The sequence below is a fragment of the Neopsephotus bourkii genome, unplaced genomic scaffold (genome assembly GCF_033783945.1).
Source record: "Neopsephotus bourkii isolate Nb327-2 ecotype Australia unplaced genomic scaffold, CSIRO-AGI_Nbou_v1 NB_682, whole genome shotgun sequence".
In the NCBI taxonomy this organism is placed as follows: Eukaryota; Metazoa; Chordata; class Aves; order Psittaciformes; family Psittacidae; genus Neopsephotus; species Neopsephotus bourkii.
The window spans coordinates 284,588-303,898 of record NW_026901181.1 but is presented as its reverse complement, the minus strand read 5'-3'; the positions used below and the strand labels follow the sequence as shown (position 1 = coordinate 303,898).

At 42.0% G+C, this 19,311-nt stretch overlaps 1 protein-coding gene across 1 annotated transcript; it reads left to right on the top strand.

Annotated features, from left to right (window-relative positions):
- Positions 1 to 331: 331 nt before the first annotated feature.
- On the top strand, positions 332 to 18,926 carry CFAP53 (cilia and flagella associated protein 53; the record flags this gene model as incomplete). The annotated part of the gene is made up of 7 exons (XM_061353568.1): positions 332 to 624; positions 2,851 to 3,024; positions 8,912 to 9,215; positions 12,410 to 12,625; positions 13,718 to 13,934; positions 14,422 to 14,524; positions 18,644 to 18,926. Coding segments are annotated over 7 exons (1,524 nt in total), but the record flags the coding sequence as incomplete, so codon positions are not given.
- Between the last annotated feature and the right edge of the window lie 385 nt (positions 18,927 to 19,311).

Here is a 19,311-nt window from a genome sequence, read left to right as displayed (position 1 = left end):
GGAGCTGCTCTAAGGTCTCCCCTTCAGGAGCCTTCTCTTCTCCAGGCTGCCCCAGCCCAGCTCTCTCAGCCTGGCTCCAGAGCAGAGCTGCTTCAGCCCTCGCAGCATCTCCATGGCCTCCTCTGGCCTCGCTCCAACAGCTCCACGTCCCTCTTGTGCTGCTGCCCCAGAGCTGGATCAGGACTGCAGGGGGGGTCTCCCCAGAGCGCAGCAGAGGGGCAGGATCCCCTCCCTGAGCTGCTGCTCACACTCTGGGGGTGCAGCCCAGCACACACGGGTGGGGGGGGTTCTGGGCTGAAGCGCATATCATCTCATTTGGTGATTAATTCAGCTAAAAACAAAAAGTGGAATAACTGATTATATTTTCACTACTGACATATGTTTTCTCTTACAGAGAGCCAAGCCTCCTAAAGAACAAAGAAATGAAAATTTTGTCTTGACGTGGAGACAGAAAGAAAAGGAACTCCTTGAAAATACTAAATTAATAAAGCTGTTCGACCAGTACTGCAAGGTCTACAGATGGCAGCAACAGAAAGAACAAAAATGGCTGAACAGTGCTGTGCAGAGAAAGGTTGATTCGACAATGCAGGAGTACCTGGCCGGGATTGCCGAGAGGAGAATGAGGTAGCAAACGAGTAGCTAATACCATTATCTGCCCTACTATTTTCAACTTAGCTTAGAGGAATGATGACATGGAAAAGCCTTCTAGAACTCAACATTGTACACTGTATTGTGTATTGGAGCATGATGTTTGTTATTTTAACAGAAACCATGAGTTGTGCTTATTTGTTGGCCAAGCAGTAGTGTACAGCAAATAGTAGTTGTTGAGCTGCCATTACTATTATTGATGAGTGAACCAATCGCTAGAGATCACGTCAAATACATTAAGGTGGCATTTAGACCCTAGTCTGCCAAATGCAAATTAAAGGTAATATTTCGTAGTAGTATATGCAATATATAGCTGTAGTATATTCACTTTAGTAGCTTGATTTTTAAAGAGAACAAAGAGTACTTTATTGTCAGAAGCTTTAATTGCTGGGTGTAACAGTGTTTTGTTGTAGCTTCATCAAGTCAATGTTTAGGTCGTACAAGTAATTTTCATTACAGGCAGTTTCAAAAATAAAAGAATTTCAAAAGTCAAAATAATGAAGGTGAGGCATATTACAGTCTTGTAAAGGACACAACTGAGCTGTGTTGATCTTCGGAAAAAAAATCATATGATTCCGTTTCTCAGTTACTTTTTCATGGTAAGTGACTTTGGAGCTGTGAAGGTCAGTGTTTAGGTATCCTGCTCTGATGTGTCTTCGTAGCAATTGTATACCACTTGCACAGGTGGGAAGGATCCCTGTGAGAGAATCTAGCCTGACCCCCTGCTCAGGCAGTCTTGTACAGCAGGTTGTCGAGTACTGTGTCAGTTTGGGTTCTGCTTATCTCTACACATGGAGACTTCACCATCTCTGTGGGCAACCTGCATCAATATGTGACCACCCACACAGCTAAAAATCAAACCAAAACAAACCCGAGTTTTCTTGTGTTCAGATGGAATTTCACGTGTTTTAGGTTGTGCCTGTTGCCTCTTATGCTGTCACTGTGCACTACTGAGAAGACCCTTTTCCGCGTTCCTTTCCTTCAGATGTTTATGTACATAGATAAATTCCCCTGAACCTTCTCCAGGCTGAAGTTTCTCCTCTCAGGAGAGATGCCTCAGTCCCTTAATTATCTTGGTGGTCCTTCACAGGGCTCGTTTCACTAAGTCAGTATTTTTCTTGTCCTGGGGAGCCGAGAACTGAATCCAGCAATCTGTGTGAGGTCTGATCATTCCTGAAAGGAAGGTTCGCCTCCAATGACCTGCTGGCAATGCTTTTCCTCATGCAGACTTAAGATGCTGTCGGCTTTCTTTGCCGCAAGGGTGCATTGCTGGCTTCTGCTCATCTTGTCTGCCAGGACCTGCGGGTCCCTTACGGCAGAGCCTCTCCTCAGCCAGTCAGCCTGCAGTGTGTACCAATTCATTGTGTTATTCCTCCCCAGGTGTTGTTGAACTTCATTGGGTTTGTTCTTAATTAGCTACTTAATATACCTATGTTGTCCTTGCATGGAGACTCAGCTTGGTGTATAATTAGAACTTTGTAATTCAGTTTCCAAAGTTGGTTAGTCTTTGGCTTTGCTACTATAACTCCCACTGGCAGTGGCAGTTTAGGTCCTAGAGCGCTATTGCTCATGTAGTAGCATGGGCACACCATTGCATGAAAGTGAGAGTAATTTCCTGGAAAACACTGGGGCATTCAGGCTGAAATTAGTGAATTTCTGGATTCCTGAATTCCTCCACCTTTCTTTCTGCTAGGACAAATAGGTAAATGGTGGCATGTTTAAAAATTGCTGATTTGATATTTTTCATTAAGTTCTTTCAGAGTGAAGTGGTTTATGGAGTGATGCTTAAATAATAGAAGGTACTTTAAGCTAAGATACAGTTACAGATGTGTAGAGAAGGGTGGTAAATACCAGGGAGGGATTATGCTGAAGGATAACACTAGTACAAGAAGAAATTAATTTCATCTGGTGACAAATACAGTATTTGTTTAATGGGGGACTGAAGTTGTAAAGTAGCATCGGAAATGGGTTTGTAAGGGCAGGAACTTAAGTTGTGCCAGGACAGGCTAGCTCATACTGTACTGTAAGATTCCCTCCATGGGCACAACAGGAATGATCCCTGAGTTCAAATTTGATGTTCCCTTCTTTGGCATTTGCAAGAAATGTTGAAAGGAGCCTAGTACCTATTTTGTGCTCATAACAAACTCAAACTTACTCAACAGAAGCATTGTTTTAGCTTTTCTTTAAACATTTTTATTACAGGCTTTGTGAGCTTCTGGAAGCGGAGGAAAGTAGGTACTGCGCTGAAATGGAGGCACTTGAAGAAACAACACAGAAGAAACAAGCAAAGATGAGGGAGCGAGCAAAATTACTGAAAGAGAAGAGAGAAGAAGAAAGACAACAACTGGTGGCTGCAAAACAAGAGCAGCAATTCAGGTATCACCATAAAAATATCTTAGAGAATTTGTCTGAAGTAAATATAAAGAAGACATTTAACAAGGTGACAATAATAAACTGAGTAAGAAAAGATGAATGTGAGTGAAATGATAAACCAAGACCAAATTAAAGTGGCTTGGATAAAGGTATGTGAGCTTTGCCAGAAGCTGTAAGGCTTCAGCTATGTTGCATGCAGTGGAGCAGAGTATAGCCTGTTTTTTACTTTCTGTGGTCCAGGGACCAAATTTGTAATGCTGTAATGCTCAGTAAAATATGTGAGAAAAAAATTAATTAGTAGAGATGAAGGCAGCGGGTACAGAGATCTTCACTACCCCCATTATTTAAGTGTTGAGATACTAGGAAAACATTCTTTCAAGTGTACTGTGAAACTCTTGAGTCCTGTGTGAGCATCCCTGCACTGTCACCTGCCAAGTCAGCTGTTTTTGTCATTCCTTATTCTGGCATAATCTATTTCAGCTTTATACTATTGGAGTGAAAAGCGTTTATGGAAGATTAATTTGGTCTAAATGATACTTCCTAAGCTACATTGAAGGTCCTTGAAAAGTGAAGATTGTCCAGTAAGACAGTGTTTTTATTTAGTGCATATTCAAGAGTTCAAGCCAAAGGTAAAGTTTAAATGCAACCTGAAGTTCCTGGATGCTGAGCTTGTCAATATCTTCCAAAGTCATCAAGATTCACAGGTGTATATCAGGCTCTGGGGCCCTGGCATGAAATCTGACTTGTTCAGTTCTTGGAAATCTGATTTTCTGAGGAAGGGATGAAAATAATATTAATGCATTTTAATTGTAATCATTTGAAGTGTCTCTTGCTACTTTCCCACCGAAATCCAGAACACCTGCTTCTCAGTGTGCAGGGGTAAAAATCAACACTTGTTTTCACTTGTGCATGAGCTCTAATTAACTAATTTCATAGGTAGATATCTGTTTCTTAAGTGTGGGGTTTATTGACTGAGGCAGGTGTTAAGACAGTGCATGCACATCTAAATTCACATGCTGGCTTTAAAATATGGCCCTCACAGCTGACAGTTTCTAGTTCATATCCATCATGCAGTAGTTGAAATTCACTTTTAAAATTGTTTTGAGGAGATGCTGCTGGACTGCCTTTTATTTTGTACTTGTAGCTTGTCTTACATGCCGAGGAGGCATGATTCAGTTTCTCATTTAGACACCTAAAGGTAGATGTCTAAGTGTTGCTATCTTTATATTCGCTGTGAATATGAAATCCTGTTCTACTCAGTGAATTTTCATTGAGATCAGGACAGTTAAAGGAACCTAATGTTATACTGAATTAGTCACATACTGGTCTGTCAGTTGAACTGCACTCTCGCTGGTATTAACTGCAGTGATTGGGTAGATTCTCATTGATTAGAATTTAGCTGATACGTAGATGCCTGATTTTAGGTATTGTAATAGCAGACTGAATCCCACCAGTAAATCTCATCATCTGCTGATAACACACTTGGACTTTCATACTGCAGTTACCTGTCTTGATGTCTCAGGTCCTCTTTTCTCCCAGTACAACCCTGCTGGTACATGATTGACTCAGTCTCATGGGATCATTCCCATCGTTCTTCTACCTTTCCCAGTCTGCTCTCTCAGTCTCCCCTCTGTCAGTTTAAGGCCATTCCCTCTTGTCCTGCCTCTACAGTCCCTTGTCAAAAGTCCCTCTCCAGCTTTCTTGTAGGCCCACTTTAGGTATTGGGAGGCTGCTATAAATATATATGCATAATATATTTACTTATTTATAAATTATGTACTTGTAGTATTATAGTAGTATATTATATACATTATAAAACATATGCAAAAATAGAAATTAAAAGAGGGCAAGGTAAAGAAGAAGTAAACACTATTTTAATTTTAATGCTACTTATTACTGTTACAAACCATATTTTCTTCCTGCACCCCAGTAGATTGTCTTACGCACCCTGCTTTGGAAACCTTTGCTCTAGGGCACAGCCAGAGGAGCCCAGGGAGATGATTTCAACAGTAGGTGGATATACACATGATTTTCTGTTTCTCTTTGCCTGTGAATTTACGACTATTTGGAATGTCTTTCAGAAACCTAATACAGACTTCTTTATTTCTTTTAACTTTAAGAAAGTCACTCCACTCTTTTGCAGTGCAGATTCTCAGCCTGAGGTATGGGAGCACCTGAAGTGTACAGCACTCCAATACATTATTTCAGAATACTAAAAGGATGCTCTTTTATCATCTGTGTGGGCTGGGTTTGGAGCTGTAGCCAAAGGGTAATAGATCTAACAGCTTCTCAGTGGTGATATTAGCCAGGAAGAGTCCTTTGTGGTGAGGTCATAGAGGGCACAATCCTTGGACTACTAGAGTCACACTGGAATTCATTTTCATGTGGGGCTACAACTTGTATGAAGAGATACTCAGCCAGTTTTAGCCCAAGAGCATGTTCAGCACTGGTATCTTTAAAGAAAATTGCAGTGTCTTAAAATTTGCATAAAACACATCCTTTTTATTGTGATAACATCAAACATCCATACAGAGATGCTGTTATCACAGCAACTTTGTATTGTAGCCATAAAATGAATAAGTAACTGCGAGTGGTGGCGAATAAATGCAGTTTCTGTCTTTGGGAAGTAGCTACATACATTTTAATGTTAAGAAGCTTAGGATAGCAAAGTGAGGAAGAAAACCAGCCATCTGTGGGAGCAGATGTTTATAGGTTGCTGTAAAAGCTGCTTTAAAGGAATTATTTTGATGAAATCAAGCAATTATGGGGTTATTTTATATTAAAATTCTAACCGTGCTGAACTTTTATTTAACTTCTCTTCCTTTCGGAGAATTCAATTAAAATTCAGATTAGTTTATAGTCATGAAAAAGAATAAGTAATTCTTTATTCCTTCACTGCTGAGAGTACTTTGAACCCATTGTGTTAAGGTAATACAGTTATTTCTAATGGTGTAAGATTTCAAATCTTAATAATGGGATGTTTCCCTCACAATATTTGAGAAACACATTTTTCATTAATACTAATTAGTACTGTAGGCTTTAATCACCACTAGCTCCTGCCCAGGAGTTGGAAGATAGACCCCAGTGCTAAAATATAAGAAAACTGGCAATAACGTGGTATGTTGACCTGCTTGAAGGATGGGGACACCTCTTGGAGTGTGCCATTGCTTACAGCCTGCACATCTCTATGCTACTCTCTGCTTTCACTGTCGGGACAACCAGTAGTCAGAAGGCTCCTGTCTTGTACAAGAGGCAAACCATTCTTTTTCACTAGCATGCACTGGCATCTGCTGTTTTGTTACTGCATTTCTTCACCCTTCTCTTCTGCAGCTATGCTAAGGATGGTTCCTCACTCCAGGGACAGTTTCTCCTTTAGATGATACAAGCCTGCCTAAGCAAAGAACCAGCATTTGGTTAGAGGATGTGGAATATCCTAGGGTTGGGAGTGTGGGGGGTGGTGTTGGGGGGGAAGTACCAAGTGTGGCAGGCTATATCTTACATCAACTTGATGTTGATAAAAGGGAACTCAACAATTTGCTGTTGTTTCCTCCTAGTTAGAAGGTTAGAAATACCTTCTGGATATCAAGCAAAATGAGAATTTTGTTTTCATGGCACTGCTGCCCCTTTTATTGTTTGTGTATAGTACCTAGCACCTTCTGCCACAGGCTCCATGGCATTAGGTGCTTTACATATAGAAAATGAAGAAAGGAATGCCCTTGGCCTCAGAAACTTGCAGATGAAAATGTGAGGCAGCAAACAGTGAATGCTGACAGAAAGAAAGCTAGTGAGACCTCTGCTTCTGCATGAAATTACATGTCATGGATTGTGTTCTTTGGCTGTACCTCACTGCTACAACAACAAGGGACAGCAAGATGTAGCCACCTTTCCCCTCCACAGTCAGCTCTGATTTTGCACTGCTCCACTCTAAGTTTGACTGTTGTGGCAATGAGAACAGGGTCAGTCTGGCTTTCAGCACTGTCACTTTTTCTGTCTATCAGCAGCTTGTTCAACCGGTTCTGAACCAAAGTAGAGCTATTTGGGGAAATGCTTTTTGCATTTTATAAACCGTAAGTATTTTTTAGTAGGCTGTCTTAGCAAGGAGTTTTATTAGTAAAGCTTTGGAAGATCTTATAAGCCAACAAATAATTATTTACATGCTGGTGTTTGCCTCAGCTGCATATTAATGATACCAGGAGCTGTGCTCATTCTGTGCTTTTTAGCAGTAGGTGAGCAAGGGGTGATGAAGGAGCAGTGTCAGGTGAAGAAGCCATTATTTCAGAGCATAATCTTATCAGTTTTAGGGCAGAAATTGAGTTACAGATCACCAGTCACATGCTGTTTTGCTGTATTTCCCCTGCTTGCATCATTGCCAGTGGATACAGCAGTTGACCTTAGGGAGAGGCCAAATTTGAGTTGTTTCTGAGGCCTCTGTGTAGGTGTGAACCCATGGCCCCAGAGCGAATAATGCTCCTATTAACTCTGTACCTAAACTCCACATCAGGAAATATAAATATGGGTTTAGATGGAGACAGCAGCTATACTGGACTTCGGAATCATTTAGAAAAGTAAACACTTTGCAAAGACAGCTCCTTAGCAGGGCCACAAAATATGAAAAAGCAAACAAGCAAGTGCTTTACTGCTGGCAAACTTTATTTTGTTTTTAAGTATAAAAAAGAAAATTACACCTTAGTCAATGGGATTCAGATTTTGCGTTGTTGCTGCAGTTATTCAAATCAACTGTAACTATCCCAGTGTGGAGACTGAGTTCTGTGAAATAGTTCCTTGATGACTATTAAATATTTTTGCTACACAGGACTGTCAGCTAAATGCTGTGCAAAGTAATAGTATTTCACGTTGTACAGGTAACTGCTGCTGTCATATAGTGGTTTGAGATTCAGTCAATGATGTCTTACAATATCTGCTATGAATTCCTAATTAGGGTTGTAGTAACCTGTAGAAGATGGTTTCATTCAGCATGAAACTGAGATATATTTTTACTTCACAGCATTCATGTCTGTCTGTCACACATCCTTAGAGCTTGTAGATCCTGAACACTCGTAGATCTTCACCATTGTTTGCCAGTTTCCCATTTTGATTTTGTGAAAATTTGCATCTTAGTTATAGAACAGAATTAAAATGTTTGCATATTGTTCAAATTAGATGTTGTTCAATAGCATATGTTGATCTCAATAGTGTTTTGTTTGCAAAAATAAAGGCAGAATCTATAAACAGTTGAGTGTTCTTCAGCTGGGGACAAATACCTGTTTATATGCAACTCATTTGCAGTGAATAAGTGAAAATTGAAAGCTGCATTAGTTATTTGACTTTCTAGCTTCTCCCGACTTTCATTGCAACTTTTCTGAGTTATCCCACAAAACTTCATTTAAAAAAATAATAAATTTCTAGTGGTTCCTGTTGAACCTAAATTTCCGTGCTCAGAGTATTTCCTGAATATGGATGAGCTTTCAAGTGACTAATAAAGATTTTCTAAGTCCTCATTTGAATAAAGAGCAACCTACATGTTGAGCAAGTTCAGTGTGCATGTGTTTTATATGTTAAAAGAAATATACAGACCCAAACATTGCATGTTCCAACGGTATACATATATATTTTGTATAAAATACACATTGCGTATAAAATGTATGTATGTATTGTGCATGTGTGTATATATGTGCTTTACAAATTCATGTCAAGATCTCCATCACATCAGGCTCTATGTGATTCCTTAGGACTCACAAGGAGTTAGTGTCAGACCAGGTGTACAATTTGGTATCCTGATCCATGGTCCTTTGAGTATTATGAGCTGGGGACTTCTATCCATCACACCTCCAGACTTGCTTATTACTTTGAGACTTTTGGGTTTTTTTTTAACTTTTATGTTGCCTTTCAGAGAACAATCTGAAGAGCTTCGTACACTGTGGATGAAGAAGCATCAGAAGGAAGTGTTTGAAGACCAGCTGGTCCAGGTAGCACTCAAGGAGGAGTTGGAAAAGCAGCAGCAGAAGGAAGAGCGGATGTTTGAAGAGCTTTTGAAAGAGGATATGTTAGCAAAGGAAAAGCAGGAAGCGGTGAAGATGCAGAAAGTAGCAGAACAGCATCGGGAAACTCTGAATGCGCTCAATGCCCAGGTAGCGGTGCTGAGGGCTCACAAAGAGGAGGCAAAGCGGCTGAAGGAGGAAGAGGCTCGACTGCTGGTAATTTCTGTTATCATTCTCAATTCTGGGTTGTGTCTGAGGCCCTCCTAATGGTAGGCTTAGTAGACATTTAGATTAATCCATACCTTATTTGTATCTTCACTGATTCCATTAGTATCTGAGACTGCCCTATTATGCTAAGCTTCTTTTCCAGAGCTGTGGCAAATGCATTCCTGTTTACAGAGGGAAATACATCTTTTGAATGCTTAGCACTGTAAAGGATTTTGGCATTCAGAGCCTCTGTGGGAAATGGAAATGTTTTTAACCTTTTGCCCCACATCTTTGCAGTTTTCTGATTTCCGCTTTCTTGTGGGATAGCTGAAGAGTCCAGCACCAGATCTCAGACCAGATCTCAGACCACGATACGTATGTTCAGTGATCATGGTAAATGCGCTGTGAGGAAACACCAAGAGTGTGCTGCTCCCAGAAGGGAATTGGAGCCAGGAGCTGAAAGTGACAGTAGGACAGGCAAGTATACTGTCCTCTGTGTCAGGAATCCCACAGTACCCAAAGAAATGGAGGAGAGGAAGTCTGCTGACAGTGACTGCTGACATCTAGAAGTCCAGACTGCTCGGCAAGTCAAGTCAGCAGGTCTAGATCAGGATCAACCTCAGGCATAGGCATACCTGCAGCACAGCTCTTGTAGGCACCAAGGGCAAGAGACAGAACCTAACTGCAGCTTGAAGTGACTCCTCTTAGCCCTTTCTCACACCAGTCTTTCCCAGCATTCTGATCCAAAGCTCACGTCAGGGCTGGCTGCAAGCACAGGTAGGCAAACCCTGCAGAGAGGTTGTAGAGCCTGTTGATGTACTCAGAACCCTGATACATACATGAGGAGACATGTTTATATGAAAAATCTCAACTGCTTATGCTGCAGCTGACTCAATTTCAGAATCCACATCCCTTTTTTTAGAAACAAATTAGCAAGCAGTGCCCAAGCTCTCTCACCTGCTAGTGTTGGCTGCTGTTGGGCATCACATCATGGAAGGCATCTGACTACCTTGGCCAAAATGGGCACTACACTTTTTTTTTTTTTCTCCCCTTATCTCCCCCCAGTGTAGGCTTGCTGTGGTTGTGCTGGATTTAGTGGGGACACTGGTTTACAGTATTCTTGTTGACTTTGTGAGTTGAGACTCTTTAGCTCAGACTCAGTCTTCATTTTGTAGCTCTTTACATGTAGCAGTTGAATAATCACTCAGGGTACTGTGTTAGACACTGCAAGCTGATGTTGGCAAGATACATCACTGATTTTTAAAAATAATGACTCTATGCTCTGAAAATCCTGCCTGTGAGTCCTTATTTTGAGCTAGACTTATAATGTTTCACTTATTTAAAAACATGCAGAATGAAATTGTTTTCTTGTAACAACTTTTAAGGCACTGCCAAAACTCCCAGGCAAAGAACTCTTGTACTTAACTGGCCTTTTCAGAAATATGCGACTAGAGTAGAAGACTCTGTAGCTTCCCCTGAAGACACCTGCCTTGGGCTCTATCAAGGACATAAATTTCTGGTGAAGTGGTTTAGTGTCAGAAAAAAAGCTTTCTTCAAAGGGTCCATAAAGGAGAGTTTCTGTATTGAAAATGGGATATAATCCTTTATCAGCAGAAGAGGGATATGGCAGATGGCCCCATTACAGGTTTCTCAGTGCAGAGTTGATAGCCTCTAATGGTCAGGGGTTTCATCTGGATGAAGGACACACCAAGGACAGCTAAGTGTCTCGATGTGTAATGGTTTCTTCTGGTTGCTGCTGGAAATAGATTATTTAGTAAGTTAAAACTTGCACCTTTGCCATGAAATACCACGTGTGCATCAGAATGCCTCAGGCTGGATGACAAAACAGAGACAGCAATTTTGCATTAGCTACACTAGTGACATTAGCCATCTTCCTGCTGCTCTTTCTTTTCTCTCTGTTAAAGAATTATGATTTCCTGAGAAGGTGATTGAAATCACGTTATTCTGGCTGCAGTCTCACAAGTTCTACATGGGATTCTGCCATAGCACTTTGGTCCTAGCTTACAGGTGGATGGTTGGCAACAATTTCTGTGTACACTTGCAGTGTTGTGTTACCCCAGCGTTTATACCTTCCTAAAATAAGCACCATGGATTCCATTCTTGGACACTCTCACACAGCTTCACTGGTGTCAGAATTCGGTCTACAACATGTGGCAGCTTGCCCACTAGACTGTTAACTAGCTCTGGCTTTGAATCACTGGAAAAATCAGTGAGTGCTTTATGTCCAGTGTAACAAGTTCTGTTCCTTAAGAAGTGCAGCTTGTACTTCTGTATGGGGAAGATAAACCTGCTAATGTGTTTCAGAAGAATTGTTCACATTACAAAAGAGATATTTAATTTAAAAACAGGCTGACACAAAACTGTACTTTCAAGACAGCTGACACATTGCTTCTGAGGCCTGTAGATAAGTTAATGATGGTCACATACTGTTTTATGACTATGTTTAAATGCAGTTGTGCTTGTAAACTTACTCAAATGCAGGCTGTTCAAGAATTATGCTAAGTTAGTTTATTAATGGTACTCTGGGATTAATTTTTATTTATTTATCTTTTCTAAATATTCTTGAAGTTTGATCTTGAATACGTTTCCTGGTTTTCACTGTTTTTTCAGAGCTTAGCTCTACTGTCCATTTTTTCTCTTCTTTCCAATATCAAATGGAATGGTTTGAAACCATTGAAATTCAGTAACTGCCCATGAAAATAAAAAGATCCAATTATTTTACTTTATACAACGTTACATTCACTAGTTCTGTGCTCTGGACATGGCACAGACATGGCACAGGTAATACATGCAGAAACAGGAGGGTTCTGTTACTGGTTAATAGTTATGGCTGCATGTGTCGACTTGGACAGAGATCATAAATTTTGCAATGATATTGATTTCTCTGAAGAGATGATTCTGTCTACCCTTTGAAATACTTGGAGAACATCAGGCATTTCAGTGTTTTGATATTGAAGTGCATGTGATAATTAAATGTAAAAATCCTGAATTCTAATAAATGATATGCTGAAATGTTCATGCTTTAACAGGTTCAGTGGATGACACTGATTCACTAATGTCAGCAAGAAAGGCTTTAAATATTTATCTTTCCTGTCCAATATTCCAATTAAACTAATTCTAGCCATCACTTTAGTTTGAAGTTATTCAATGATTTTGCAAGCTGGCTATTTTTACCATTGTAGGAAGAAGAACAGCAACTGCTTAAACTAGAAAATGAACAACTTCAGATGGAGAAACTGCAGAAACAGAGGGAATGCAGGGATATGTTGCTCAGTGCAGCACAGGACAGGAAGAATCGTCTTAATGAAGAAAAACAAGTTGAACTTGCCTTAGAGATGAAGATCCTAGAAAAAGCTCTTCAGGGCCCCCAGGAGAACATTGAGAAAGCAAGAAGAAAAGTAAGGCCTAGAGGTGTTTGTTGTGAAGTTGTGGGGGAGTACCTCATCTAGACTAACTTTGTGGCCCCTAGTGCTTTATACTACACAGTATAAATAAAATCAGACACAAGCCCTTTTCTCTGAGCAAGTTGATTCTTTTCTTGCATAGTCTGTCACCTCTCCTCCTGCCACAGCTCTGCTTCTCTGAGGAAACCCATTATCTGTTAAAATCACAGTGAGTAATTTAAAGCATGCCTTGCAATCAGGAAGAATACCAAGCTAAGTGAAAGAAGGGAGCTCTTAAGAAATCCTGGACTCTTGTCCCTCTGCCAATTTCATGGTGTATAAATCACCTGAGATTTTTCATCCTTGCACTGCATGGGTATAATGGAGGTTAGAAAAATATTTTTTGTTTCATGGACCTGATTTGTTAAGTATTTACAACTGCTAATACTTCTAATTCATTAATGCTAAGAAATTATTTTAAGTCTTAGCTGGATAAGCCAAGATGCAGATATAGCATGGATATAGATAGCTGCATATATAGATGCAAAACCTCATATTAAATGTCTTGGAGATGCCGTGAATTGATGGATGTGACTGTCACTTCCTAAATTTAAAACAAGTAGATCGTCCAGCTTCAGGGTGAAAATATCTTTCAAGGTAACTTTAAGCCAGAGCAGAGAGATGCATTCATTACTCTGCTCAAGTTATTTAGAAGCTCATGTGAGTTTATATGAGAAAGTTGTATAAACTGTTTATTAGACCTTTGCACAAAATTAGAAGAGGTGATACTTATTATTATACTTACTGGACACCAAGTCTTCTAATGCAGGTAAAGGTGAAGTAGCTGCAGGAAGTTTGTGAAATGTCATTGTTGTAGGCAGCTGAGCTTCTCTGGGGAAGGGATCACTTGGTTTTGTTCTGCTCTTACGCTATTGTCCAAGCACTGCTGACTGGCCAGGAAGAGGATTCTGTGCAGCTCTTTCCCATGGCAGGGTTTGGAATGGAGCTCTCAGTTCCCACACTGGCTGCAAACCCCACTTCTCTTCATGTTTTGAAAGTTGTTTTGAAGTAATTTACTCAGCTCTGCAAATGTCTCTGTGTTTGCAGCAAGAGCTGTTAAAGGAACAGAAGACTTACCTGGCACACCTGGCTCAACAGCTGGAGGAGGAGAACCAGCGACAAAAAGAAGTGGACAAGGTCATTGATGAGGAGATAGCGAAGATTTGGGACAAAAAAGCTGAGCAATTGAAACTAGAAAAGGAGGCTAGAAAGCAGCTCCTGAATGATGTCCTGAATACAAGAAAACTGCAGATTGAGGAGAAGTGTAAGTAGCAACAGCTCACTGTCTGGGCACCAAACCTACCACATGAATGTGAGTCTTGGCAAAGGCAGAGGGAGTACAGCACACTGCTTTTGGGAAGACCATCTGGCCCAGCATGCACAGGGTGTATGGCTGACTGGACAACAACGCTACTGCGTCTGAATCTGCTTCTGAAACTTCACTCCTACAGACATTCCCTGCACTAATTTCCCATTGCTATCACCACAGCAAAGCCTAGTAAAGATTGCATGATCAAGCAGTCATTATTGTTAACTATATTATTATTAAATTCTTAATGTGAAATCTTTTCCATTCTGAGTGGGTGAAAAACTAAACTGAGAATACACTTGCCATTGTTCTGTGTGCTTCAGAAGCAACAGAACTCAGGCTCGCTATTTAGGCTTCTTGGCTTGAACACAGCCTTGCTGTCCCTTCAGGCTTAGCAGTGCTGTGATCTTTAAAAGGTTTTGTTGTTTGGGGTTTTTTGCAGTGCAGAGAAATGTAAAGAAGCAGGAAGAACTCGCTCAGGAGAAGAGGTTACTAGCTGAAGCAATCACCGAACTCAAGCATACAGAAGAAGAAAAATATGCAAGGTTTTTGTTTTGTTTTTCTTTCTATGCTATCAGTTCATTCCATTGCATATCAATGTTTTAAGCTTGTGGAAAGGCTAATTCTTATTTTCATATAATTTTAAGAGCACTGGGTGGGCTTTATTCTGTTCAGAGAGGCTCTGCCACTGTGCAACCTGTTAGCTCGAAACTGCTCAACAGCAGCTCTGTTAAACTGCAGTTGGTGTTAAATCACTAATTCCAATCTCATCATACAAATAACGGTGTTTCATTACATATCCATATTTTGGTCTTTTGGGAACATCATGTGACTTGCATCAATCATCCCCTCATACTCTGAGCTGTTTTTATGAGTGGCAGAATTTGGGGAGGAGGGTTAATGAAGGGTTAGTTCATTACTCACCTAGGAGAACTAGTGTATTCTGGTTTATTGCTAAACTCCACCGGCATGCATCCCTTAAAACAATCATATAGGCAGCCACCCAAATAACAGACTACTGCACAAAACCCAGCTACTCGGGGTTTTCCTCCCCTTGCAGCTCCTCAGGATGAGAATGTAGTTACATGCAATAGCTGAAATGTTCCTCTGGGTGTCATGCAAAGCCTAAGGCGCTGGGCCTTCTTCCTCTTCCTCAATTTCCATTTTGCACTTCCTGCCCTGTCTCCAGGCTTGTCGGCAGGAGGTAACTGAGTAGCTTCTTCTACAGACAGTATCTGTTGTGTTCTCTGATGGTGTGATTGGTAACAATCTCCTGGCTACAGCAGGAACCTCACCCTTCTGAAGGAGGCAAGCTGGGCTTCATTTTGGATATCACAGTATCACAGTATCACAGTAGGTTAGAGATTGGAAGGGACCTCAAAAGATCATCTAGTCCAATCCCCCTGCCGGAGCAGGAACACCTAGATAAGGTTACACAGGAACGTGTCCAGGCGGGTCTTGAATGTCTCCAAAGAAGGAGATTCCACAACCTCCCTGGGCAGCCTGTTCCAGTGTTCCGTCACCCTCACTGAGAAGAAGTTTCTTCTCAGGTTTAAGTGGAACCTCTTGTGCTCCAATTTGTATCCATTACCCCTTGTCCTTTCATTGTTTGCCACTGAGAAGAGCCTGGCTCCATCCTCGTGACACTCCCCCTTTATATATTTATATACACTAATAAGGTCACCCCTCAATCTCCTCTTCTCCAAACTGTAGAGACCCAGCTCCCTCAGTCTTTCCTCATAAGGGAGATGCTCCACTCCCTTAATCATCTTAGTTGCCCTGCGCTGGACTCTCTCCAGCAGGTCCCTGTCCTTTTTAAACTGAGGGCCCCAGAACTGGACACAATATTCCAGATGAGGTCTCACCAGGGCAGAGTAGAGGGGAAGGAGGACCTCTCTCGACCTACTAACCACCCCCCTTCTAATACACCCCAGGATGCCATTGGCCTTCTTGGCCACAAGGGCACAGTGTCGGCTCATGGTCACCCTGTCGTCCACCAGGACCCCCAGGTCCCTCTCCCCTACACTGCTCTCTAACAGGTCGTTCCCCAGCCTATACTGGAACCTGGGGTTGTTCCTGCCCAGATGCAGGACTCTACACTTTCCCTTGTTATATTTCATCAAGTTATTCCCCGCCCAGCTCTCCAGCCTGTCCAGGTCCCTCTGGATGGCAGCACAGCCTTCTGGCGTGTCGGCCACCCCTCCCAGCTTAGTGTCATCAGCAAACTTGCTGATAGTACACTCAATTCCCTCATCTAAATCGTTAATGAATATATTAAATAATACTGGTCCCAGTACCGACCCTTGAGGCACTCCACTAGACACAGGCCTCCAACTAGACTCCGCCCCATAGACTACAACTCTCTGGCTTCTCTCCTTCAGCCAGTTCACAGTCCACCTCACTACCCGATCATCCAGACCACACTTCCTCAATTTAGCCGCAAGGATGCTGTGGGAGACCGTGTCAAACGCTTTGCTGAAGTCGAGGTAGACCACATCCACCGCTCTGCCATCATCCATCCACCGTGTTATTTCCTCATAAAAGGCTATGAGATTGGTCAAGCACGACTTCCCCTTGGTGAAGCCATGTTGACTGCCCCTCATAACCCTCTTATCCTTGATATGCCTTAAGATGGCACCAAGTATAAGGTGTTCCATCACTTTCCCAGGAACGGAGGTGAGGCTAACCGGTCTATAGTTACCCGGGTCCTCCTTCTTGCCCTTTTTGAAGACAGGAGTGACATTTGCTTTCCTCCAGTCCTCAGGCACCTCTCCCGTTTCCCAAGACTTGGTAAAGATGATGGAGAGCGGTCTGGCAATGACCTCAGCCAGTTCCCTCAGCACCCGCGGGTGCATCCCATCTGGACCCATGGATTTATGGATATCCAGATTGCTCAACTGGTCTTTAACCCATTCCTCATCGACTAAGGCAGACCGCTCCGTTGACCTATCTTCATCCGGGGTCTCAGCGGTACAGGGCTCTTCAGGACTGCCTCCAGCAGAGTAGACAGAGACAAAGAAGTCATTCAGTAACTCTGCCATCTCTGTATCTTCTGTCACCAGGGCACCCGTCCCGTTCATCAGCGGGCCTACATTGCCTCTGGTGTTAGTTTTACCTGCCATGTATTTGAAAAAGCTCTTTCTGCTGTCCTTGACCCCTCTCGCCAGCTTTAATTCCAAGGAGGCCTTAGCCATCCTAGCAGCTTTCCTACATCCTCTAGCAGCAGCCTTATATTCTTCCCAAGTGGCCAGCCCTTCTTTCCATGACCTGTAAACTCTCCTCTTCCACTTGAGCATACCGAGCAATTCCCTATTTAACCACGCAGGTCTCCTGACCCTCTTCCTCGACTTCCTACGTGTCGGGATGCTCCGATCTTGAGCTCGGAAAAAGCAGTCCTTGAACGTCAACCAACTATCTTGGGCCCCTTTCCCTTCAAGCAGCCTAGCCCACTGTATTTCCCCTAGCAATCGCTTGAAGAGGCCAAAGTTTGCCCTGCTAAAGTCCAGGGTTGCGATTCTACTTGCTATTCTACTGACCCTACCACACAAGATCCTGAATTCTACCATCTCGTGGTCGCTGCAACCAAGGCAGCCCTCAACCTTCACTCCTTCAACCAGACCCTCCTTGTTAGTGAGGATGAGATCCAGCAGCGCACCTCTCCTGGTTGGCTCATCCACCATTTGCATGAGGAAGTTATCATCTATACACTGGAGGAACCTCCTGGACTGCGGCTGGGTTGCCGAGTAGTCCTTCCAGCAAACCTCAGGGAAGTTAAAATCCCCCACGACGACCACGGCCTGTGACCGTGAGGCCGCTGTCAGCTGCCTGTAGAAGGCCTCGTCAACTTCCTCACCCTGATCCGGTGGCCTGTAACAGACCCCCACAACAGTATCGCCCCTGCCAGCCTGCCCCTTAATTCTCACCCCATATGCTTCACTTAGTGAAGGTGTTATTCAGAGGTGTTAGTAAGGGTTTGTGGTTCAACTGCGTTGTTTTACTGCACAAGTCAGGACTAGACTGTTGGTATTTTAAGTGACTGTGTGAGTCTGTCTGACTGGTGCTCCAGAAGTGCCTGAGCAAGGAGGTAAACTTCCACTGCTTCTCCAGAGGGTAGTGAAAGTAATCTGTGAGTCTTGAGGTGGAAGGGAAGAATGATTTCTTCTGACAGCCATTTCTTAGAATATCAGTACAACAGCGCAGCAGGAACCCGCACCTTGCCTTCCCTTTGGCAGTAACTTGTTATCTTCAGAATGAGGGCATGGAGATGGGGTATAAGGCTGCTACAGCAGCAAGCCTGAGCTAGGAGAGGACAGAGACCTGACACACTGATTCTCTGTGCTCTCTCAACCACTGTGAGGAGCAGAGAAGGGGCCATCCTGGTTACAAAGAGTTGTTCATGCTCTCTTTGTTGAGCACCGTTGAGCACTGATTTTGCAATCTGCCTTGTAAAATGTTTCAGAATGCAGTTAATACTCTAAAGACCCTAAGGTTAGCATGTAGTATTTGGTTAATAGAATGGTAGTTATTCTTAACACCTAAAAGGAGTTCTTTAGTCCAAGGTTGAACGCTATTAGCTATAATAATAATAATAATAAATTATTATGTCGCTTTGGGTTTTTTTTAACCCACATTTCATAAATAAGCTATTCATATGTCTTTTACAGAAAAGTAAAAGAAGCAAAAGAATACCAAGAGCAACTCAGGGCTCAAATGGCCTGTCGACAACAGGCCCGCAATGCTGAGCAAGAAGAGAAGCAACGAGATTATGAATCGACCCTAGAAGCAGAGAGAGCATACCGAGAAAAAGTACAGGACATTCTTTCAATACCTTGTGAGAAAGTAGCAAAAACCCACCCTTTCAGAAGAAAACTAATGTCTTAACTGTAAAGAAGATCACCCAGTATGGTATTTTAGCTTCCTCGGTAGCCTTTAAAAACATTTTCTAAAGATGTTTATAATTGACTTGAGTTAGTAGACCCCTCTCCACTGTGATGCTCAAAATATTTAACTGGAAAATACAAGAAATAGTATTTTACTTGTATAAGAAACAAGTATTTTAAAGGTAATTTTTTTTTCCATGTGGACTTTTACAAAATGTCTAATCCAGATCAAAGTGTGGCATCTTAATACAAGACTACTGTATGTTCTCTGCAGTATAATAATGGATTATGGCATAAATGGTATACAGGCATCCTTTAAAATCTGCACAAATAAAACACATATGAGAGTTTTAGTGAACTTTTATTAAAGTGCCTTTCAAACTGCAAATATTTTCAAAGTCTTTTTTTGTATTTAGACAAAAATTACCTGGAGATTCATCCTCATTTCCCTT